This window comes from Chiloscyllium plagiosum, unplaced genomic scaffold (assembly GCF_037043375.1).
Source record: "Chiloscyllium plagiosum isolate Xiang-an unplaced genomic scaffold, Cpla_swu_hap1 HiC_scaffold_2, whole genome shotgun sequence".
Classification (NCBI taxonomy): domain Eukaryota; kingdom Metazoa; phylum Chordata; class Chondrichthyes; order Orectolobiformes; family Hemiscylliidae; genus Chiloscyllium; species Chiloscyllium plagiosum.
In genome coordinates this window covers 31,651,911-31,677,387 of record NW_028270140.1, presented here as the reverse complement: position 1 = coordinate 31,677,387, position 25,477 = coordinate 31,651,911, and the positions used below count along the sequence as shown (strand labels likewise).

Sequence of the window (25,477 nt, the reverse complement as noted above, 5' to 3'; positions counted from 1 at the left end):
GTATTTATTTCGCTTTTTAAAAATAACAAAGGAGTAAGAATGTGGAAAAAAAAACAAAGACTTGCTCACCGAATTCAAAAATCTCACAACTACACTCCCTCATGTCATAAATCTCACCTGTCTAATTAAAATCCACTATTCACAATGTAAGATTTTCATTGGGGAAGAATCTCCAAATTAGTTAAAGGATAAATGGGAGAACATTTTGGACACAGCCCTTCAGAATTACTCCAACTTTCACCACATTTCACAGCACAGAAACAGGCCATTCAAACTAAAGCAGTCCAAGCCAATGTTTTATGCTCACGATCAACATACATATTTCCTTCCTTCCTCCTCTGATGTTTCGCTAGCTCCACTTCAAGGCATCTGTCAGACTCCTCACTACACCCGAGGATAGCAAATCATACATTCTCAGGTGAACAAAGTTATTCTTCCCGCCCCCCCCGCAAACACCTGATTTTCTTTATTACTTTAATTAATACATACAGCTGCTTGTATGAAACAGCCGTACTAAGTGGAAGAAAGATGCAAACTTTTCCACCTCAAATGGAGGCCTGTGACTAATGGAGTGCCACAAGGATCGGAGTTGGGTCCTCGACTTTTTACCGTTTATGCTTGCATCCAAATCATTTATAGAAGAGGTATAGTTAGTAAGTTTGCAGATTACACCAAAATTGGAGGTGTAGTGGACAGCGAAGAAGGTTACCTCAGATTACAACTGGATCTTAACCAATGGGCAGAGAAGTGGCAGATGGAGTTTAATTCAGATAAAAGAGAGATGCTGCACTTTTGGGAAAGCAAATCTTAGCAGGACTTTACCATTGTGTATAAGTCCTAGAGAGTGTTGCTGAGCAAAGAGACCTTGGAGTGCAGGTTCATAGCTCCTTGAAAGTGGAGTCGCAGGTAGATCGGATAGTGAAGGCGGCGCTTGGTATGTTTTCCTTTATCGGTCAGAGTATTGAGTACAGGAGTTGGGAGGTCATGTTGCGGCTCTACAGGATATTGGTTAGGCCACTGTTGGAATATTGCGTGCAATTCTGGTCTCCTTCCTATCGGAAAGATGTTGTGAAACTTGAAAGGGTTCAGAAAAGATTTACAAGGATGTTGCCAGGGTTGGACAGTAGTCATGATTTGAAGATGCTGGTGTTGGACTGGGGTGTACAAAATTAAAAATCTCACAACACCACGTTATAGTCCAACAGGTTTAATTGGAAGCACTAGCTTTCAGAGCACCGCTCCTTCATCAGGTAGTTGTGACCACCTAATGAAGGAGCGGCACTCCGAAAGCTAGTGCTTCCAATTAAACCTGTTGGAGTATAACATGGTGTTGTGTGACTTTTAACTTTAGCTTGGGTTGGAGGATTTGAGCTACATGGAGAGGCTGAACAGGCTGGGGCTGTTTTCCCTGGAGTGTCGGAGGCTGAGGGGTGACCGTATAGAGGTTTACAAGATCATGAGGGGCATGGATAGGATAAATAGACAGTCTTTTCCCTGGGGTGGGGGAGTCCACAACTAGAAAGCATAGGTTTAGGGTGAGAGGGGAAAGATATAAGAGAGACCTAAAGGGGCAACGTTTTCACACAGAGGGTGGTACATGTATGGAATGAGCTGCAAGAGGAAGTGGTGAAGGCTAATTCAAATAACTTTTAAATGTTGCAATTGTATGGGTATATGAATAGGAAGGGTTTGGAGGGATGTGGGCCAGGTATTGGCAGGTGGGACTAGATTGGGTTGGGATATCTGGTCGGCATGGATGGGTTGGACTGTTTCCATGCTGTACATCTCTATGACTCTTTCTACCATAAATAACCATATATTCATTGATCTCTTCATGAATCACAAATACAGAAACTGTTCTCCAACTTGCATCTTCAAATGGACGAGCGAAGGTTACAGAAGTGATGGATATCATGGTGTTTCCCATATGATTAGATTAGATTCCCTACAGTGTGGAAACAGGCCCTTCTGCCCAACCAGTCCACACCAACCCTTGAAGAGTAACCCACTCAGACCCATTTCCCTCTGACTAATGCACCCAACAGTATGGGCAATTTAGCATGACCAATTCACCTGATCTGCACATCTTTGAGCGGTGGGAAGAAACCAAAACACCTGGAGGAAACCCACACAGACACGGGGAGAATGTGCAAACTCAACACAGCCAGATGCCAGAGGCTGGGTCCCTGACGCTGAGAGTCAGCAGTTCTAACCACTGAGCCACCGTTATATAGAATGGTGTAGCACAGATTCAAGCCATTTGGTCAAACTGATCTATGCCAGTGCTTATGCGCCAAAAAAGTCTTCTTCCAACCTATCAATGCATCCTTCTATTTCTTTCATAGTCATTTCTATATTTACATTTCCGTTTAAGTTCCTCAATGCTGTTCACCTCAACTGCTCATCAGGGTTAGAGAATTCCACTTTCAGATGTTCGCTGACCCAGTTCTTAACTTTCACAAATTATTCCTCTTATTTTGGCTCAGTTACTGGATTTTTTTTAATGTAAAAAAAGGAGAAAATCTTAGTATTTTCAAACAAAGGAGCTGAAAGTGAATGCACTGCAATACAGGCTAGGAAACGTGGACTCCCTGATGAACAATTACACAGATTACAGATTCATTAAACACCACCCCTTTAAAACATGCAGAGTTTTGTTAAGATTAGATTAGATTAGATTACATTACAATGTGGAAACAGGCCCTTCGGCCCAACAAGTCCACACCGACCTGCCGAAGCGAAACCCACCCATACCCCTACATTTACCCCTTACCTAACACTACGGGCAATTTTGCATGGCCAATTCACCTGACCCTGCACATCTTTGGACTGTGGGAGGAAACCGGAGCACCCGGAGGAAACCCACGCAGACACGGGGAGAACGTGCAAACTCCACACAGTCAGTCGCCTGAGGCGGGAATTGAACCCGGGTCTCTGGCGCTGTGAGGCAGCGTTAAGTATCATAGCTGAGCAGAACGGACACAACAAGAGACGAGAAATAAAATAATTCCTTCAAGATTCATTTAAAAAAAAAGACTTATGTGTCAACATATATTTGTTATCAGGAGAGTCATTAATGATTTGTTTCAAAGTAAAATGGAAAAAAGAACCAGAGAAGAATGCTTTTTTTGACATGCACAGCACTGCTCAGAGTCAATAGTAACATTCAAAGAAAGGAAATGGGATAAATGTTTGAAAAGCAAAGTTTTTTTCACAACCCTCGGGAACGATCAGACTGAGAAAGACCCATTAGACAGATAGCTGCTTCAAAACCATCAGCATGAGGCAACCATTTGATCCATTGTGCCTATGTGCTTCGTCAATCTCAAATAATAACACAACCCATCAGTAAAATTAGTCCACAATTCAGCAATTCAAACATGCATGCTGGACAAATGTAATAAAATAGCTGAAAATATTACACAGCTTAAGAATTATTTGACTAAAAGTTTCACATTATACACACAGCCGGTGTTTTATAAAAATTGAGTTGCCGTCACAACAATTAATCTCTTAATTAGGCATCATTACACCAGTTTAAACTGCAACAGCAGGCAATCGTTAGTCCAAATTTTCAACTACCAGGTGAAGGGAACTGTGAGCAGTTATAGGATTGAAAGGAACAAGCTACAGAGACAGACAATCAAACATTAGCCAAAAGAAATGTTAGAATGACTCACAAGACCGCTGTAGAGTTTGAACGAATGCATCAAATTGGCCCATTTTCTCTGCAGTGTTTGGATGGACTTCATACTGAGATGCAACACTACACTGTAGCAATCGCCTACAACTAGTCAGTCCTAGCTCTGAGAATCATCCATTTCCAGAAATCAAGCTAGATTATGTAAGCTTAATACATCGCTGCCCTACATGTAGCGCAAATCCTGCCAGTTACAATTGTGCTGGGAAGGCAAAACAGCCCATTCAGGACACAAGTCAGTCACAATCAGAACCTTGGCCGCCTCACTGAATTTAGGACATTTTACACTGTACATACTAAGTAGGGCGATGCTGCACAAGAATGGAAAAGTTATGCTAATCTCATCAAATGTTGAAAAGTATGTATGTGTTTCCTACTAGCCATTAACTTCAAAAAGGAAGTTGATTTTTTTTTCTTAAATCCACTGTTATGAAGAAACAAACAAACAGTCTCAACAGCATTACAACAAATGGGATTAAGCCTGTGAACTGGAGGAATAAGCCAGAGCTCCACATTAACTATTCACTGTCCACTTGGTTGATTCCACCCTGCAATTAAATCTAGTTTTCTTTCAGCTCAGTGTTTCCAGAAACAAACTTTCTATTGAACAACTGCAACTTACACGGTTATATTTTATGAATTGTTCAGAACAAAAACTGATGTAAACAAGCTATGACATATCAGAAGAAATGCTAGTTACACGTTATTAAGGAGCATCGATCTCACCTCATGGCGGTGGTTTGGTTCAGTTTGGTTTGTGGGGGCTTGGTGTTGAGTAGGGAGAGGTTCCTCTTTTTTTTTCTCCACCCCCCTCAAAGGGTTGCCAAAAGTGGGGTCAATTGAAAATTTCAAAAACAGAGATTCTTCCAAGAGAATGTTATCAAGAGTAACAGAACAGGGTAGGTGGTCGGAGTTATGAAGCAGATAAGCCATGATCTCACTGAATCACGGATAGGCTCAAAAAGTACAGAATAGCCTAGTGTTCCTACAGACATATATAGGATCTGCTAGGCCACACCTGATTAAATCAATCACAATCTCCCATGACTTTCAAAGCCTTACATTTAACTACTACTACAAACAATCTTTGTATTTCTACACCATTCACGCATTAATATGCTGCCTCTGTCCCAAATTGGTCAAACTTCATTAAACATTCTGGGCAGCAGAAGGCTACCAGAATTTAAACCAAACAGGTAGCTCAAAATGATCCTGTCAAATCGGGAGAACTGACAACAGAATAATGAAACGTTTTTCTTGGTCAGTCTTTTAAAATTTACCAGACAAAAAAAAAGGAGAAAAAAAAATATTAGTAGTAGAATGTAGACTTTACCCCCCCAAAGAAATTACTGCATGTTTGCTACTTAAAGTAAGCAACATTATCAAAATTGGTTCACAGGTCTAACATGGATTTACAAATAATAATTTCTCTATACAAAATGTTTATATATCATTTTGAATCTGCAAACGGATTTAGTAAAATTGAAAATGTCCCAAGTAAGAGAGAGAGTTTCATCAACAACAAAGACAACCAAGACAAGTGTTTTTTCCCCTATGGTAGGCATCACTGAATTTAAACCTTGAACAACCTTTGAATGCTCCATGCCTTTCAGAATCGGAATTCATTAAAATGACCTTTATTATATGTGCGGCTGATAGAAAGCTCGGAGAAATTGGAGAGTTTCCAATGGATGTAGAAACAGAACCTGGCCCAGCATATTTCATTTTTGCACAATGAGAAACAGGAGGCAGCTATGCTGTCCTCTCAAGCCTGTTCCACTATTTAACGAGATCATCGTTGATCTGCACCCTAACTCAGAACCATGGCACATAAAGTCACAATTGATATCTTTACACTACAATAAAAAAACCCAGCGGACTTTAAGTTGACCCCAGGCTCAGAAGGATTTTAAAAAATATGCTTTTTTAAAAAAAAAACGAGAGAGTGGGCATGCAGACACTGTACTAAATGTTGTTCTTTCATGGCAGTACCAAAAGCTGCATTATGCAAATCCATTAAATATTGTAACAAACAGTTCGCGCTTCAAAAATGGAATACAAGCCAAAATCAAGCACTTTGGTAAGGTACACACACATATCATACTAGTACTTTGAAGCATTATCCATATTAAAAGCATGAGTTTTGAAAGATACAACCATATAGCATGAAACAAAAAGGACCATTTTCTTGAATGAGGTCATCCAAAACTTGGATGAACTCACAATGACACTAAATTGTCCAACCCAAGCACATTTGGAACCCATTAAAATCACCACGGTCGGGTGTGTTTCTGCACCACAGATGCCGAAGATGAACTATTCTTCCAGTCGTGAATAAACATCGTCCGCTGATAATAAAAGAACAAGTTTCATCTGCACTGTTGAACTCAAATATTAATGAAAATGTCACTTCATTTCCATAAAGAACAGGAATAATCTTCCAACTGTCTGATGACTTGAGGCCCAAGTCAAATAAAGATGCAGCAACAAGCACAGTTGGTTTTACTCAATTATTTTTGTTTTCTGCTTTATGCTGTGGTGTCTTGGAGGATAACTGTCGTCGGGAAAGGCAAGCAAGAACACTGTTTGAAAACACTCATTAGGCCTCAGCTGGAGAACTGCATCCAATTCTGTGCACAAAGCCGTTAGAACGGATGTCAAAGCTTTAAGGAGAGGGAGAGGGGAGAGGGAGAAATGGAGGGGAGACTGGAGTCAACTTCACAACATCCAAACAGGACATTCAGCACAAATCATCCAAAAATGAGGGACCTCAGTAAAGTGGAGACACTGGAAAAACGGAATTGCTGTCCTTGCAAACAGGAGGCTATGGGGAGGTTTGATCAAGGTGTTCAAAATCAAGTAGGGTTTTGTAGAGTAAATAGAATATAAAGAAACTCTTTTCAGTGGCATGACAATCAGTAACCAGGAGGTTAGAGATTTAAAGATTAACCGTCAAAAGGAACAGAAATTTAGTTTGTGCAGCAAATTATGATCAGGAACACACTGACTGAGGGCATTTAGGAGTCATAATTAACCTTCAAAACAAAAATATAAGATTCAGTGATCCAATTTGATAGTTCTGTCAAAGTGCTTGATGGGTTGAGTGGCTTCCTTTTGTTTTGTCTATGATTCTAACAGGGTAAAAGTTAAAACAAAATTATTCATTTACTAGACAGTAATCAAATAAAAACTGCACCCATCACCAATAGCTAGAATATCTTGCAGATCACCTACTATATCCAGTGGCCTTTGAAGCATTTGCAAATACAATTTAAAAAAAAACTGCTGTAACAAACAACCCTCTGAAAACATGTTGAAACAGTTCCTGTCATTTACTCCACCCAGGAGTATTAAAGCAAACAATGATAATTTGAAGAGAGGAGTTAAGCTTGCAATTTGATGCAATCTTGCTGCTGTCTTTTTGGAGAAATCATATTCACATCATCAGTCTCTGCCCACACTCCTTCACCCTCAGGCCTTTGAAAAGCTACACATGTCCATTAAAATTAAATGCACTGAAGTCCTGTTATTCTGCACTGTACAAAGAGAACAATTCTCATTAATACAAGTAAGGCCTTCCAATGAGTCACCAGTTGGACAAAGCACCTCAGTTTTTGAAGACCAATGTTTGTTAGAGAATCTGAGGCAGCTAGCCAAAGCTGTCTACATTACCATTCAATTCATTGCTTATTTTTCAAAACATGGCAGTACAAATAAGTTCTTCAGTTAATTTTACATTTTATACAATGTTGACATATTTTATTCTGTTTTAAGAGTCAGCAATTAGGATTCCAGAGGAAAAAAAATAAATCTTTAAACCTCTGTTAGAGTCATACAGCTCAGAAACAGACCCTTCGGTCCAACCAGTCCATGCTGGTCATAATCCCAAACTAAACTAGCCCCATTTGCCTGCACTTAGCCCATATCCCTCCAAAGCTTTCCTACTCCCGTACTTATCCAAATGTCTTTCAAATATCTAACTGTACCTCCCATCCACCACTTCCTCTGGAAGTTCATTCCACTCTTAAAAAAAAATTGCTCCTCATGTCCTTTTAAAAAATCTCGCATCTTTAAAATAAGCCCCTAGTTTTGAAATCCCCCATAGAGGGAAAAGAAAAAGGTAGTTAGATTCTAAAATCTCTGGTACCGTATTTTATCCAAAAACTGATCTCATCAAAGGAAGCTTCAGTGCATTATTCCACTGCTCTTGAAATATGTAATCAGCAATGCTGTCGAGTTCAAATTGAAAGTACTTGCATTTGTATAGCATCTTTCACCAACTTTAATTTTTCAACAGCAGCCAATAGAAGCACTTCTGAAGTGTAAGCACTAGCTAGAGGCAGGAAACATCACTGCTAATTTGGGAATAGCAAGGTCCCACAAAAATCAATGCAGTAATTACCACATAACCTAATCTACATTTTCAAAAGGGGAGTGATAAATGTTAGTCAGAAACTCAACATTAAAAACTGTAAGACGAATGGAACAGGGTGGTGAGTCCGATTGTGTGTGTGGTAAGATCTGCAAAAAAATCCAATTTCTAATCAACCTATTCAAAGAGATATTACACATCTCTGGAACAGGTGGGACTTGAACTCAGACCCCCTGGAGGCTTGGTATTTAAACTGTACCATTGAAACTATTTTCCCTGATCTCTAGATCACCACATTAAACCTGAGATACTACAGAAACAGATCAGGGGTGTAGAAATCAAACAAATAAAAAATTCATAGGCACAAACATGCAAAAACTTGCCAGACAGATGGATCCTTTTAAAACAGTAATGTCACCACCCTTGCAAACTCTTATCAATATACGAAAGACAGCAGGCATATTAATTGTGTTTGACATCATACTTCAGTTTGGCTTCAAGCACAAGTAAAGTCTCTTTCAAATAAGTAACCGGAATTTTTTTTCCATACAACAGAGTTTAGATGTGATTGCTGTGCAGTTGGGCAATGTCTCCGATCTGAAATCCGAAGTCCCAGATTCACGTTTCTGCCCCCATCCCATGACTTGGGGAGTGTGTTCGGAACACAGCCAAAGTACCAAGCAACAAATTTTTCCAAAAACGCACAACTGGTCATACGATGGATCCCATACCATCACAATCCATAGCTGCAAGTAAACTAACAAGTGCACGTTGCCACGTCAAATTAAATTACAAGGTGAACTGTAACAGACTACCACTATCCAGATTGCAAAAATCAGACAAAACCAAACCTACTGCCCTTGGACTGGGATTTTCCAATGCCATATCATATTCACCCCAAATATTGTTGACTTTCTCCTTCTGCAGTTATCACAAAGATTGTCGACACATTGTCACCTCCACAAACCCCCAATTCATTCAAAACATATCCTGTTGTGCACCAAGGGCACTCACTCATCCATATGTACTTCCAACTGTCCAGCACAAACTTTCAAAGCTCTTCATTCTCCCATTTGCCTAGTGCTACCTTCCCTACTCTGCAATCTGCTCCCATCCTTCAATTTTTAGACTCAGAATTTCTGAGCACTTACTCTTTGCCGTCAACAACCTTCATTTCAATGTGAAACTCCCTAATCGCTCAGCAAATCCTCTTAAAATCTTCCATTGAATTCTATCTTCTGAACCAAGTTTTCAGTTACCTCTCCCAATGTGCACCGTGGCTAAGCTATAAGATAGGAGGAGAATTCAGCAATTTGGTCAGAGCTGACCCCACTCTCCTGCCTTCATGTAACCTTTGATCCCCTTACTAATCATGAACTTTATCTGTCTTAACTACACTCTCAGCCTTCCCTGTTCAAAAAAGGGAATAGGGATAACCCCGGGAATTACAGGCCTGTTAGTCTTACTTCTGTGGTAGGCAAAGTAATGGAAAGGGTACTGAGGGATAGGATTTATGAGTATCTGGAAAGACACTGCTTGATTAGGGACAGCCAGCACGGATTTGTGAAGGGTAGGTCTTGCCTTACAAGTCTTATTGAATTCTTCGAGGAGGTGACCAAGCATGTGGATGAGGGAAGAGCAGTGGATGTAGTGTACATGGATTTTAGTAAGGCATTTGATAAGGTTCCCCATGGTAGGCTTATGCGGAAAGTCAGGAGGCATGGGATAGAGGGAAATTTGGCCAATTGGATAGAAAACTGGCTAACCGGTCGAAGGCAGAGAGTGGTGGTAGATGGTAAATATTCAGCCTGGAGCCCAGTTACAAGTGGAGTTCCGCAGGGATCAGTTCTGGGTCCTCTGCTGTTTGTAATTTTTATTAATGACTTAGATGAGGGAGTCGAAGGGTGGGTCAGTAAATTTGCAGATGATACGAAGATAGGTGGAGTTGTGGACAGTGAGGAGGGCAGTTGTCGGCTGCAGAGGGACTTAGATATGATGCAGAGCTGGGCTGAGGAGTGGCAGATGGAGTTCAACCCTGCCAAGTGTGAGGTTGTCCATTTTGGAAGAACAAATAAGAATGCGGAATATAGGGTTAATGGTAGGGTTCTTAGTCAGGTGGAGGAACAGAGGGATCTTGGGGTCTATGTACATAGATCTTTGAAGGTTGCCACTCAGGTGGATAGAGTTTGTAAGAAGGCCTATGGAGTATTATTGTTCATTAGCAGAGGGATTGAATTCAAGAGTCGTGAAGTGATGTTGCAGCTGTACAGGACTTTGGTTAGGCCACAGTTGGAGTACTGTGTGCAGTTCTGGTCACCTCACTTTAGGAAAGATGTGGAAGCTTTGGAGACGGTGCAGAGAAGATTTACCAGGATGTTGCCTGGAATGGAGAGGAAGTCGTACGAGGATAGGTTGAGAGTTCTCGGCCTTTTATCATTGGAACGGCGAAGGATGAGGGGTGACTTGATAGAGGTTTATAAGATGATCAGAGGAATAGATAGAGTAGACAGTCAGAAACTTTTTCCCCGGGTACAACAGAGTGTTACAAGGGGACATAAATTTAAGGTGAAGGGTGGAAGGTATAGGGGAGATGTCAGGGGTGGGTTCTTTACCCAGAGAGTGGTGGGGGCATGGAATGCGCTGCCCGTGGGAGTGGTAGAGTCGGAATCATTGGCGACCTTTAAGCGGCATTTGGATAGGTACATGGATGGGTACTTAATCTAGGTTAGAAGTTCGGCACAACATCGTGGGCCGAAGGGCCTGTTCTGTGCTGTATTGTTCTATGTTCTATGTTCTAATGAGTCCCACAGATTCACCATCCTCTGGCTGAAGACATTCCTATCCAGGCCTGAGTGTTCTGGAGGTTTCAATGGAGATTCTTTCCCCACCCAGAGTCCTCAAATCGCTCTTCGTATGACAAAGTATTCATCCCTGGGACCGTTCCCATTAGCCTTCTTTTGACCCCCTCCATTGCAGTACAAGGCAAAGCATGCATATGCACAGAGAATACACAGCCACTTTCAGGACAGCAGCAACATGCGGAGTATTCAGGCCATCACCAACCACAGAATAGCATCGCCTGCTTGTGCTGGTGATGTCTCTCTCCCGGATGAGTTGAGCAACTTCTATACACTGTGTGAGGAATTCCATCCCCCCACCCCATGACCAGGTGCTGCGTCTTTTGACAGCCAATGTGAGGAAAACCCTATGCAGACTCAACCCATGTAAGGCTACTGGACTAGATAACATCCCTGGCAGAGTGCTCAGAGGATGCTGACAGACTGGTGGATGTTCTCATGGACATCTTCAACATCTCCCTGCATCATAGTCCCAACGTGCTTCAAGGCTACTACCATGGTCCCCGTGCCAAAGAAGTCTTCAGCACCCCATCTCAATAACTATCGCCCTGTTGTGCTTACACCCATCACGAAGTGCTTTGAGAGGCTACTGAAAAGGCATATTAAGACCTTGCTGCCCCCCTCACTGGGCACACTGCAGTTCACATATCAACCAAACTGTTCCACAGATTATGCCATTTCCACCACCCTCCATCTGGCCCTCACCCACCTGGAGAAGGACACTTACTTCAGACCACTGTTCATAGACTTTTCTGCGTTCAACACCATCATTCCTCAGCACCTGTTTGGGGAGTTGAGTCTGCTGGGCCAAAATACCTCCCTTTGTAACTGGATCCTGGACTTCCTGACTGCGACACATCAGTTAGTTCAATTGGGTACAGCATCCCCCAACACCATCACACTGAGCACAGGGGCCCCCAAGGCTGTGTGCTCAGTCCACTGCTGTTCCACTGCTGACACAACTATGCAGTGATGTATAGGTCAATTCACATCAAGTTTGCTGATGAAATGATTGCTTTGGTCTCATCAGCAGGAATGATGAGTCAGCACGGTGCAGTGGCTAACGTACTGAGGCACAGCCAACAACCAGTGTCTAAACATGGACAAGACGAACGATATGGTTGTTGACTTCAGGAGGGCACGGAGCGACCACTCTCTGCTGGAAATCAAAGGCTCCCCCATGGAGATTGTGAAGAGCACTAAATTTCTTGGCATACACCTGGCAGAGAATCTCACCTGGACCCTCAATACCAGCACCACAGCAAAGAAAGCCCAGCAGCATGTCTATTTCCTACGCAAACCGAGGAAAGCCCACTTCTCACCTCCCACTGCCCCCATCCTCATCACATTCTACACAGAAGTACCCTGAGTTGCTGCTTCACTGCCTGGCTTGGGAACTGCACGGTCTCAGATTGTAAGCCCCTACAACAGATAGTGAGGAAAGCTGAGAAGAACATCGGGCTCTCTCATTACAGACACTTACACCACATGCTGCATCCAAAAGGCTAACAGTGTTGTGGAATTGTGAATGAATGAATGAGTACAATGTTTGATTCATTGAATGCATGAATCAACAAATAGAATGTTTGACTCATTGAATGAAGGCAGGATGGAGAAGAGTTTGAGTGAGGGGTGTGTAGAGTCTTCCGAATACCTGAGCATGCGGTCTCTCACGGCTAGACTGTACACCAGTTCCTTCCCCCAAGCTATCAGGCTCCTTAACACTATGATCGGACTCTTTCCCAACTGAAATTCTTTGCACAACTTCACATTGCTGCTAGAAAAATGTCTATTATTTATCATTCTTCTATTACACTGTATCTTGCGTGTTTCGCATTTTTTTATGTACTTTATGCCATGCAAGTATATGTAGTTTGTGCTGTCAGTGTAGCACCCTCGGTCCTGGAGGAACACATTGTCTTGTTTTTACCGAATCATTTATATATGGTAGAAATGACAAATAAATAGCTACTTTCTACTCATCCTCTCGACCTTCCTCAGATAAAAGGGATACAAAACTGCTCTCAGTATCCAGAATGTGGGCTGACCAGAGCCTTAGATAGGCTCAGCAGTACATCTCTGCTCTCTTATTCACATACCTCTCTAAATGAATGCTAACGTTGCATTTTCATTCCAAACTGCCAACTGAACCTTAAGAGATTGCTGAACTAGAACGCCCAAGTTTCTGTGCTTCAGATTTGCAAAGCCTTTCCCCCATTTAGAAAACAGTCGGACTTGTATTTTTCCCAAAGTGCATAACCTCACACTTTTCCATGTCGTATTCCATTTGCCACTTTTTTGCCCACTCTCGTGCCTGTCCAAGACCTCCTTCAGCCTCCCACCTCCTCAACATTACCTATCCTTGTATCTTTTTGTATCACATCAAACTTAATGCCCACAGTTCTTTTGGCAAGGTTGTTAATACACAATACAATTTATTGGTTTAAAATTTACATGAAAACACCTTGACACTAATATTAGACACTAGTAATTATTTTGATACCTAGAATGCATAGTACAGAAACAGGCCATTTTGCCCAACTGGTCCATACTGGCGTTTATAATCCACATGAGCCTTCCCCCACTGTCAGCAAGTGCTTCTCCCTCATGTGGATTTAGTTTTCCCTGAAGTGCCTCTCTGCAATTTGCTTCAACTATTCCACATGATAGTAATTTCTACATTCCTCCCACCTTCAAGGTAACGAAGTTTCTCCCAAATTCCAGATAAGATTTATTAGTGACTAACAGAGCTTGGGTTGGCCAATAGTGGAAATACCTTCTCCACGTCTCTTATTAAACCACTTCATTATGTTGCTGCTGATATAGCAATTCAGCACAAGTCCGGACATGAGATACCAGCAATGCAAGATCAGCGCATTAAACATGTCATCATCTGCCAACGTTTTTCTGTACATTCCTTTATTGACACAACATCCAGTATGGACGCTGCCTTCTAGTGGAAGCTTTCACAACTATGTTCTGTGGTTTCATAAGAGGGTGCAGTAGGATATAGGAGTCCCAAAATAGAACAGTGACATTTACTCATCTATACATCAACATCAAAACAATTAATTTAAAATTATTAAACTCAGATTTTGCTGCTACAGTAATGGAGATTTTAAGTACTTTCACCATCTTAAGTTATCCCAACAATTTGTTAGGAGGATAAGATGTTTCAGTCCTAGGCTCAATCATCTTCAGTTGTTTCATTAATAACCTCCTTTCCATTACAAAAGGGCAGAAATGAGGATGTTTGCTGATGATTGCACAATGTTTAGCATCAGTCGTGACTTCTCAGATACTGATGTAGTCCATGTCTCAATGCAGTGAAACCTGGACAATAGCCAGGTTTGGGCTGAGAGGTGGCAAGTAGTAATTGTGCCAGAAATATAGCCATCACCCTTTGACATTTAACAACATTACTATCACTGAATATCCCTATTCACAACGTCCTGGGTTTATCATGGATCTGAAATTGAACTGGACTAACCATATTGATATTACGCTACAACAATCTTGCAGGGAATATCTCACGCCTGACTCCCCAGAGCCTGTCCACCATCTACAAGGTACAATTCAAGAGTGTGACTGAATATTCCCCACTTGTCTAAAGGGTGCAGCTCCAACAATCCTCATGAAGCTCGACAGTATCCAGGACAAAGCAGCCTGCTTGATTGGCACCCAATCTACCAGCGGTACTCAGTAACAGCAGTGTGTACTATCTACACAACGCACTGCAGAAATTCACCAAGGCTCCTTAGAGAACACTTTCCAACTAGAAGTACAAGGGGAACAGATACATGGGAACACTGCCGCATGCAATTTCCTGTTCAAGACATTCACCATCCTGATTTGGAAATATCGCTGTTCCTTCACTCTATGAATCAAAGTACTAAAACTCCCTCCCTAATAGCATTGTTGGTCTTCCTATGGTGTATGAACTGCAGTGGCTCCAGGATGCAGCATGTTCAAGAGCAATTAGTGATGGGCATTAAATGCCAGCCTAGCCAGCAATGTCCACTTCCCACTAATCTATGGAAAAATTAGGAAGTTGCTGCAAGTTTCTTGATGATTTGTATGACTGTGCTGTCAACCTCTGGCAGTCCTCAGTTCTCTGGGCCTGTTGTTACTTAACAGTGTAAAGATCATTAAAATGAAGCAATTTGTTTTTTCTGCAATGCTGTTCAGCCAGAAACAGGGGCGGCAGGGGAGGGGATGTTGAATGCTCTCAGAGTCAGAGTCATATGTACAGCGTGGAAACAGAACCTTCGGTCCAATCCGTCCATGCTAACCAGATATCCCAACCCAATCTAGTCTCACCTGCCTGCACCCTGCCCATATCCCTCTAAACCTTTCCTATTCGTATACCCATCCAAATCCCTTTTAAATCTTGCAACTGTACCAGCCTCCACCACTTCCTCTGGCAGCTCATTCCATACACGTACAAACCTCTGATGTTAAAAAGTTGCCCCTTAGGTCTCTTTTATATCTTTCCCCTCACCCTATCCTTCAACCCTGGCAACATCCTTGTAAATCTTTTCTGAACCCTTTCAAGTTTCACACCTCTACAAGTAGCAAATTTTTTAGAATTTTAATTTTTTTTAAAAATTCTATCACATTGTGCCATCTCTCTCCCCTCATTATTTGTCTTCTGTTCCTGAATTGACTGCAGTTCAGCAGATTTCCTTCTGCTGGAAAACACTTCCTCAATTGCTTTTTGAATCTTTGCATTTCATTGGTTAAAAAAAAAGAGAAGATGGTTTGTTTGGGTCCAGATACTCACCACCTTACCATGGCATTCAGATCACAGTTCCACTAAAACTTTCAACGACATAAATTTCCCTCCCAAAAGCTCAAAACTCCATCCTCCTCAAATAAAAGGATTACCCCAGAATCTTAAAACAAGCTTTCAATTCTCAGTTAAACGTCTCCTTTATTGTTTCAGTAATCATTTTCCTTTGCAGGGGCGGTTTATAGAAGACAATGTTTTTATCTTAACGTCACAATATTATTGAAAAGGATATATTGGTCATACTCAAGTAAATATATTGAATTTGCTCATTTTAAATTTTACAACTTCACAAAGAACCAGTACAGAATGCTGTTTCAGGATTAAGTTTTCCTTCAGTAATACTAGCAATCTAGTAACGTTCCTATTCATTATACTGCTGTTTAACAGGAATGGTAGAGACAGATATGCACCACATACAGCATCTTTCACAATCTCAGAATGACCCAGGACCTCTTGACAGCCAAATGGAGTACTGTTTGAAGTGTAGCTACGATTGTAATCTAGGGAAATTTGCAACCAATTGAGTGCAGCAAGATCCCACAATCCATAATTAAATAAATAGAGTTCATTCATTTTAGGAGGAATGAATATTTGCCAAGTCACTGAGGATAATACGCCCAAGCTCTTTGAAATAAAAATTGTGGATCATTTTACAACAATCCAAATAGGCAGACAAGCCCACAGTTTATAGAGTCTCATCCAAGAGACAGCAACTGCCACAGCGCAGCACTCCTTCAGCACTGCTCTGCGAGAGTGGTAGCTCAATGTAGATGTTCAAGAAAGCATGTTGGAATACAAGGGTGGGAATTAACTGAGCAGGAGAAAGTGAGGTCTGCAGATGCTGGAGATCAGAGCTGAAAATGTGTTGCTGGAAAAGCGCAGCAGGTCAGGCAGCATCCAGGGAACAGGAGAATCGACGTTTCAGGGAAGAAGGGCTTATGCCCGAAACGTCGATTCTCCTGTTCCCTGGATGCTGCCTGACCTGCTGCGCTTTTCCAGCAACACATTTTCAGCAATTAACTGAGCAGTCCACTCAAAGTAAAAAAAGTCTGCACAAGCACAATATGCTAAATGGCTTTCTCCTGTATTCTCCAATCTTATAAAGCCTCTGAATCCACAATCGCCTGAGGAAACAGACAGCATGTTACTCAGTCAGCCACTTTCATAGTAACTATTTTTCATGAATATTTAAAATTTTAAAAGTTAGCAATAGCAATTCTTTGTATAAAACTGTTTCTGCCTGAATGCAACAAGGTAAAGGAATTAAGTAACCATACAACTTAACTGCTTGTCACCAGGTAAGTCACTTATTTATATAAACTAGTATCACATTATACACTATTGATCTAGAAAGACATTGATGGATTAAATAAAAAAAACACATTAAACTTTCTGATAGATTTCAGTTTCTGCCTTCACTTGCACACACCACAAACAGGGAGAGAGAAACAAACATTAAAACCCTAACCTGTGGAACACACCTTTTCTGATTTGGCAGTGTACAACCGGTACAACGCTAACAAATAGAAGAGAAACTCTCCTTATCAAAACTGAAACTGGAGATTAAACATACTTTAAAAAGTCTAAAGTCTTCATCAAAGTAGAGTTTTGAAAAAAGTATTATTACTCCAGCAGAACACTTACCTGGTCCTGGAACCTGACAGCCATCTTAAATAGATCAGAACAGACAGGGTTCAAAAAAAACTACAGGAAACATGAAGGAGACATCTAGGGCTTTCTCCTCAACACCTGGAGACTCCAACTTTTCAAAACTTGTATAAAAAAATAAGCAAGTTTTGATGTTTAAAAAATTCTTGTGTGCAAAACTTTCCCTTAAAATTTGAAACAGGGTTCACCTCAGGTAACTTATTTTAATAATAAACAAAAAGAGAAACATTTGATAAGAGTTTGCCTTTTTCACTGCTGCCTTTGTTGTTAGTGGCAGTCAGCAATACCTTGGCTTCCCCCCTCTACTGAATCCACACCTTGACTCAACTCAGTCCCCAGCACCCAGGGACAAACTGAGAGCCCCCCCCCCCCAAAAAAAAGACAGACAGATAATCTCCTTAATCCAGCATCTGAAGATTCAATTCAGGTTAAAAAGAGAAATAAAACGTCGCCACCGCTTTCATCGCCCTGAGAACGAATGTATTAACTGTAAAACCATATCCGCCCGCCCGACTGAACATTTCTGACCTTTCAATCGAAGAGAACCGATAGATTTTCTGAAAATAAAGTTTGTTTCAAACTCACTTTTTTGGGAGAAGATTCACTGGAAAGTTTGACTTAATCATGAGAGAGAGAGAGAGACTCAATCCTCGTTGACTTAGATCCGAGTTCGGTTCACTGTTGATCTTGTTCAAACTGAAGAGAAAGAGAGGAGCTGCCAACCCTCCAGGATTGTCCTGGATACTGCTGGAAGCTACACCCAAACAGCAAAATATGTTTAAACTTCAACAACCCCTCCTCCCTGAAAAATAAGCCTTACATATATTTACTGAACATGTTTGCAAATTGTTAACTCATTTTGTAAAGAGTATAGTAGATGGAAAAAATGCTATTCGACTGGATGCAACAGTCAGGTGGAAGACTAAGGGATTAAACTTCCAGGACAGCATCCAGAGTTGATAACCTGACAATTAAAATGCTCCAGGAACGTGCTAAATCTTTGTAGCACGTATACTTACACTGTAGGTCAACAAAGTGGAAGTACTGTGGGTATAGTTTACATAAGTGTGACGTTTCTGCCAAAATTGTTTCGTCTGAAAAGACCATTAATCTTTCAACAATTGAGTATTATTCTTGGTGTTAATAACCTTGACACAAATTGTACACTAAAGCAAGCTTGCAAAGCACCAGAGAAAGCCATTTCAGCAGGGCCAACAGAGAGAGAGAGAGCCTTGCTTATACCAGTGCTTTGAAAGAACTATCCTATTGGAGCAAAGTAGCAAGATGTTCTCTCTTGGCCCAGCAATTTATTTGCTTTTTAAATATGCATCACCTTCCTTTAGAACTGTTACTGTTGAATTCACTTCTAGATCACAACAACTGGCCTAAATATCCCACTGGTTTTGCCAGTTACCTTAAAACGGTCTCGCTTGCTCATCGAACCTTTTATTTAGTTATTAGATACAGTGTGGAAACAGGCCCTTTGGCCCAACAAATCCACACCGACCGTCCAAAGAGCAACCCACCCATACCCATTCGCCTACATTTATTAAAAGCAAGGAGCAACCTGACAGATCCGCTTCATCGCAGAACGAAAGATTGATTTCCTCGATTTATCGCAGTGCCTTCTGGCTGTAGAAATAGTTTCTTCCAATATCTAAAGCCCCTAAAAAAAACTGATTTCATTTAAAAAACGAGAATGACTTCCAGCAAAAATCTAGCAAATTTTTAGACGTATGTAAATTCCTACTTTTTTTTGGGCAGTTAAGTGATTTGTAAAACCGTCTATATATGCTGCACCAATGCAAACTTTAGCACCAGAGTTAACCCTTCCACCTAAAGGCTTTTTTTTTTAAAAAAGCACCTATTAAAAACATGTATTTGAGACCAATTTAAAATCAGGCAGGTTCATTACGGCTATCATTCAAGATTAAAACCACTAATCCAATTGAATGATTTTTCAAATGTAACCAACCAGTCATCCGATTATTAGGATTGGATTAATTCACTGACATTCAACCAGTGAACTTAAAGAAATGGCTTGCATTTTTGGCAACTGTTGCCCATGATGACAGAATTTTGCACAAAACTAATAATGCCATCTTCACTGGTGTTCTCTGGACTGAGCCATGCAAAAGATTATTCAAATGTAAGTTTTAAAGAATTGAGGTGGTGGATTAGAACTCACCGATCAGTTAGAAGAGAGATCCTGGTCACTTCACAAACGATCAATTAGTTACTGGCTCATAAGGATTTCAAGGAACATTTCCCTTTGCGAGGACAAATTATAGAAAGGTGATATAACAACTTTTATTTCTTTGGTACCTTTCCCATCCTAAAGCACCTCACAGGACCATTAACATTATTTGACACTAATTCACACAGGTATTATGACAGCTAACCAAAGACTGTCAAATAAGTGGACTTTAAAAGGGAGCATAGATGTAAAGCTCAGAAACAGACCCTTCAGTCCAACTCGTCCATGCGACCAGATATCCCCAACCTAATCCAAACCCATTTGCCAGCACCCGGCCCATATCCCTCCAAATCTTTCCTATTCATATACCCATCCAGATGCCTCTTAAATGTTGCAATTGCACCTCCACCACTTCCTCTGGCAGCTCATTCCATACACGCATCCACCATTTGCATGAAAAGGTTGCCCCTTAGGACTCCTATCTTTCCACTCTCGCCCTATTCCCTCTAGTTCTGGACTCCCCCAACCCCAGGGAAAAGATGTTGGTTATTTATCCTATCCATGCCCCTCATGATTTCATAAACCTCTATAAAGGTTATCCCTCAGCCTCCGACACTCCAGGTAAGATAGCCCCAACCTGTTCAGCCTCTCCCTCTCGCTCAAATTCCCCAACCCTGGCAACATTCTTGTAAATCTTTTCTGAACCCTTTCAGGTTTCACAACATCTTTCCAAAAGGAGACCAGAAATGCACGCAAAAGTGGCCTAACCAACATGACCTCCCAGCTCCTATACTCAATATTCCTGATCAATAAAGGAAGGCATATCAAACGCCTTTCTCACTATCTTATCTACTTGCGAGTCCATTTTCAAGGAACTCTCAACCTGCACTCCAAGGTCTCTTTGTTCAGCCACACTCCCCAGGACTTTACCATCAAGTGTACAAAGATTTGCTTTGCCAAAATGCAACACCTCACATTTGTCTAAATTAAACTCAGTCTGCTACTCCTCAGCCCATTGGCCCATCTGATCAAGATCTAGTTGTAATCTGAGGTAACCTTCTTCACTGTCCACTACATCTCCAATGTTGGTGTCATCTGCAAACTTACTAACTAGACCTCTTATGTTCATCTTTCTTTCTTAAAGCATCTTTCTCTCTAAGCATCTTAAATAAAAAGATGTTGGGATGTGGACATTGCTAGCAAGGCCATTTTTTTTTTGACTATCCTTAACACTCGTGAACAGAGTAACTTGCTGTGCCATTTCAGTGGACAATTATGAGCTAATCACACTGCTACAGGTTTGGAGTCACATGCCAGCCAGACTAGGCCAAGTAAAGATGGCAGATTTCCTTCACTAATGGACATTTAGTGGAACAGATTTTTTTTTAAATAGTAACAATCATTGTTAATAATGGGAACTTTGAAATAGACACTGACTTTACATTCTAGATTTATTATGTGATTTTAAATTGCAACACCAGCAATTGTTTATTTAAAACCTATGCCCCCAGTACATTGATCTGGACGTCTGCAGTTCTAGACCAGTGACATTACTACTAGGTCAACATCTCTCCCTCAAAGGGACAACTATAGTGCTAGAATTTAACCTTTTAAGTCAAAGGCAGTGAGGAAATGGTCAGCAGTGATGAAGCAAAATAAATGAGGGATGTGCAAGAGACCAGAACTAGAGAAAGATGCTTCAGAGGGTGTAGTACTGAAGATGGTGAGGAAAGGTTGAGGCAAGGGAAACTTGATTTTTTTTAAATTAAAAAGACACATTCTTACTGGGACCCAGTGCAGTTTAGTGAAAGACATGGGTGCGTTAGGCTAAAGGCAGAGTTTTAGAAAACCTCAAGTTTACAGAGGGTTTAAAGGACAGGCCAGCCAGAAGACAGCATTGGAATGCATTAAAACAGTGTAGTTGTAAAAGCTCCATGTGTGGAAACAGAATCTTGAGAGATCACATACAATCTAAGAAAGTTGACAGGATCATTTCTCAAAAATGCAAGTTAGAAAATGGCAGAGTGCACAAACTATAACTACATGTGTCAATTAAAGCATTGTGAACAATTCTGGGCACTGCACGGATGTTGAAAACTTAACAGTGTGCAATGAAGAATTATTAGACTGTATTTACATCTACATTAGCCTGGTTGCACCTGGCACAGTACTTTCATGGCAACCCATTCTGAAGTGGTTTGCACTTGCAGTAATGGTGACTGGTCTAATAATAATCATCCCACACCAAGTTCACTAGCTTGGTAAAATGGGCCTTCCTCATATCTGCCCGGAATGCCCTAGACTCCAGAACCTGTGCCTGGCCAACACTGCACTGTTGAAACATGAATGACCAAGGGATAGGACCATGCCAGTATTGCATCATCTACAATAGAGGTGTGTGCATTGGCCTATTCTAGTCATACAATGCACGAAGGTCTTAAATTAAAAAGAATACTCAGGCAGATTGCTTTAAAGTTTAGTCTCAGGATATGAATATCTTAAGGGTCATAAAATGATGGGTGATGGCAGTTATTACATAGAGTCAATTTCTTGAGATTTAGTCAAATGTATAGAAATAATAATGTCTTATGGATGATAAAAAACAGAGGCAATTCAGTTCAACTAGTCCACGTTGGGACTTTATGCACCACAGGAACAGAGCAGCACAGTGGCTCAGTGGTTAGCACTGCTGCCTCAACGCCAGGGACTCTTGATTCCAACCTCGGGTGACTGTGTGTGGAGTTTGCACATTCGCCCAGTGTCTGCATGGGCTTCCTCCAGGTGGTCCGGTTTCCTCCCATTGTCCAAAGATGTACAGGCTATGTAGATTGGCAATGCTAAATTGTCCATAACGTCCAGGGATGCACAGGCTAGGTGAATTAGCAAGGGATGTGCAGGTTTACAGGGATAGGGTGGAGGGAGGGGGCAGCCTGAATGGGATGTTTTTCAGAGGGTCAGTGTGGATTCGAAGGACTGAATGGCCTGCTTCCACGCTATAAAAGGACTCTATGAAGAATTTCCTCTCAAATTTTCTTTATCATGCAACATATCCTTCTATTCTTCAGTCATAGGTTTATCCAGCTACTCCTTAAATGCTCCAAAACTATTCACCTCAATCACTCCATGTAGTCGAGTTCCACACTCTCACCAAGGTCTGGATGAAGAAGAATTTTCTTTCCCGAGTTGTCTAATGGCGTAGTGTTTGGCTCAAAGCCCTATTTGAAAATTATTGCAGTGAAAACTTTTACCCCTTGCATATACGTTTCACCTATTTAGGGAACTATACTTTCTATCCAAGTACAGTTAATATAAGTTTAAAATCAAGCAGTTTTATATGTTGCTGTATAGTTGGCTATGCTCCCTTAATCGTTTCCAAAATAAAAGTGGAAATATACTCAATAAAGCTATTTTTCCTTTTCCAAGCTATACCCAAACAATTTTCCATCTCTGCCACACATTTCAACAAATTCTTTTGCACAGAATTCTGTGGGAAATACAGATTGAGAAAACACATTGTCCACATAGAACTCGCCTCTCCCCTTTGTTATTGTTTTTCCAGTTTTATTCCCATCAGAAACATGGTAGAGGCTGGTCATAAAAATTCTTCCACAGAAGTGTTGCCAGGTTTTCAAGGAAACCAAAACATTGAAGAAATTCAGCCTTTTTTTTTTAGGGCTTTTATTCCCAGCACAATGCAGTGCTTCTCTCCTGAACGTACAGCAAGTACTGAAACAGAGTGTTAGACAAAGGTGCCAACAACTTGTTTTAAAGACATTAATTTGTACACGTTTTGGTTACATAAACATCAAGTCTTTGCTCAAGTTTCACTGCAGGGTCATAATGAATAGAAAAATAAACATCAAAGTCTAGAAATCAAGTTTAAAAGCAAATCAGAAAACGTTTGCACATTACAGACAGATGACTCATCACATCTAGCTCTATCAGGTTCTAATTAAGACTATACAAACTGTCACATTCTGAATATTGTTGTTACAAAAATATACTGATTTGCATTAAGCATTACACTTTAAACAAATCAAATGTTACAGTAATCCAAAGCCCTGCCCTTGAAAGAAAAAAAGGGTACATAATATGTCAGTGGAATATGTTCTGGTGGCAGTTGTGGCTCAGTGGATAAGATGCTCACCCAAGTCATAAAGATCACGAGGTCTTAAGTCCTAATCTAGGGGTTTTGGCACAAATATCCAGGACACCACTCCTGGTGCAGGATTGACAGAATCTCAGTTAACATTTCTGGTACTTTCCTTGACGAGATATGCAGATGCAGAGAAATCACTCTAAAAAAGAAATATGAAAAGCTCAAGCTGCTAAAATTTCCTAGCCATTGGTGAGACTTAATGTATCAAAATTGAGGGACTCTCCACCAGGATCAACAAAACCTTGAAAATGCTTCTTTGCTGGCCCCACCCACCACATGCCTGACACAAAGTACTGTAGTTCAAGAGCCCATATTGACCATGACTTCTAATAGACAATAACTACTTTTTGTTTTGCAGGTGGTTATCACTGGCCAAGTCAGGAATCAGTTTCTCTGTGTAAAACATCCCAAAGTGCTTCTATTACTCTGAGTCACATCTTGAAATATTAGGTGATAAGCTCGCTCAAAGAGAAAAGGTTTTAAAATGGCATCTTTAAAAAAGAGGAGAAAAAGAGGCAATTAAAACTAAGCAGATGAAGACACACTCGCTAATGGTCCAATAATTAATACTGGGGATGCTCAAGAGGGCAGAACTGGAAGATTGCAGAGGTCTCAAGATTGTAAGGCTGAAGTTAAGACTAGGCAGGGGAGGGAGGGTTGGAAAGTTAGGGGGAGAAATGTGTCTATTAGTAGAGTTTTACTAAAAAAAAGATAAACAAGCACCAGCTTAGTCAGTTTATTTTGACCTTGAGTGAAGTCCTGTGAAGTCCTTGGAATTGGATAGCTGCATAGAGCTGTGCTCCTGACAATGGAAGAATGACTAATTAACTAGGTTATCTTAGACTGAAGACTTGGCAATAGTCCCAGACCAGAATTGTTGGGATAAAACCCTAAAGGAGATTACTTAAAGCAGGGTACATTCAAGCAGATATGTGATGTGATAACTCCAGGAAGAACCAATCTACAGTTCCAACCTAAATGATAAAGTTACAAGTGACTTAAACCTAATGAGATGTTAGATAGGTCCGAGTAAGATGCTGTTTTGGTTACTAAACAGAAGTGTTTTTGTAAAGTTAGAAAGGAAATAAAACGTAGTATTTTGAGTCTTTACTTTTAAAGGAAAAATCATTGAATTTGTATTACAAGTAGATGGTTTGGTTTATTCTAATTTATTTTTTTCATATCTTTTGTTAAGAAATACCTTTCAAAAAAGTTATTTTCTTTCATGATGAGAATTTGCACTATACATTATATCATCTGCAAACTTGCGGATGATCTTCAACTTGCATTTAGTTTGCACTTTGCACTACTTCAATATAATCCTGAAGAAAAAGTGCTAATAAAATACAGGAAAGTGGAGAAATCACTAAATATAGAAAATAGCAACCAGGTTTTCCACTCAAGATCCCAAAAATATCAAATGCAATTATCGGTTTTTGTGATGTTGGTAAAGATCTAACACTGGCTTCAAGATAGCAGGGAGAAAGCCTCGCCTCTCCTTAGAAATAGTGGCAGGTCCTTCAGATATACCTGCTGGGATCTTGATTTTCCTCTTTTTAAAAAAAAAAGCACATTCTATTCATAAAATTTGCAATCAAATGCAGTAGCGTTTACATTTAGCAAATACATTATTCTGGGATATTAATCTAATATCTTAAGCAGAGGACTATACCTTTGACAGTGCTAGCATTGACAGAGTTAGACAATGGGCTATTTTTGCCTATACCTCTC

General features: G+C 40.7%; 1 protein-coding gene across 4 annotated transcripts in view; it reads right to left on the bottom strand.

Moving 5' to 3' along the window:
* tjp2a (tight junction protein 2a (zona occludens 2)) overlaps positions 1 to 25,477 on the bottom strand; it is a 141,603-nt gene that overhangs the window by 76,462 nt on the left and 39,664 nt on the right. Inside the window, exon 1 of one of the 4 annotated variants that reach the window (XM_087995710.1) lies at positions 17,976 to 18,074. The exons of 2 other annotated variants lie outside the window; for them this stretch is intronic. Coding sequence is in view for 1 of the 2 variants with exons in the window: in XM_043716797.2 (XP_043572732.2) it covers positions 3,681 to 3,752 (72 nt within the window). In the remaining variant the exon portion in view is untranslated. Of the gene's footprint in view, positions 1 to 3,680; positions 3,768 to 17,975; positions 18,075 to 25,477 lie in introns of those variants that run through there. One more of the 4 variants, XM_043716797.2, reaches the window with a different exon arrangement.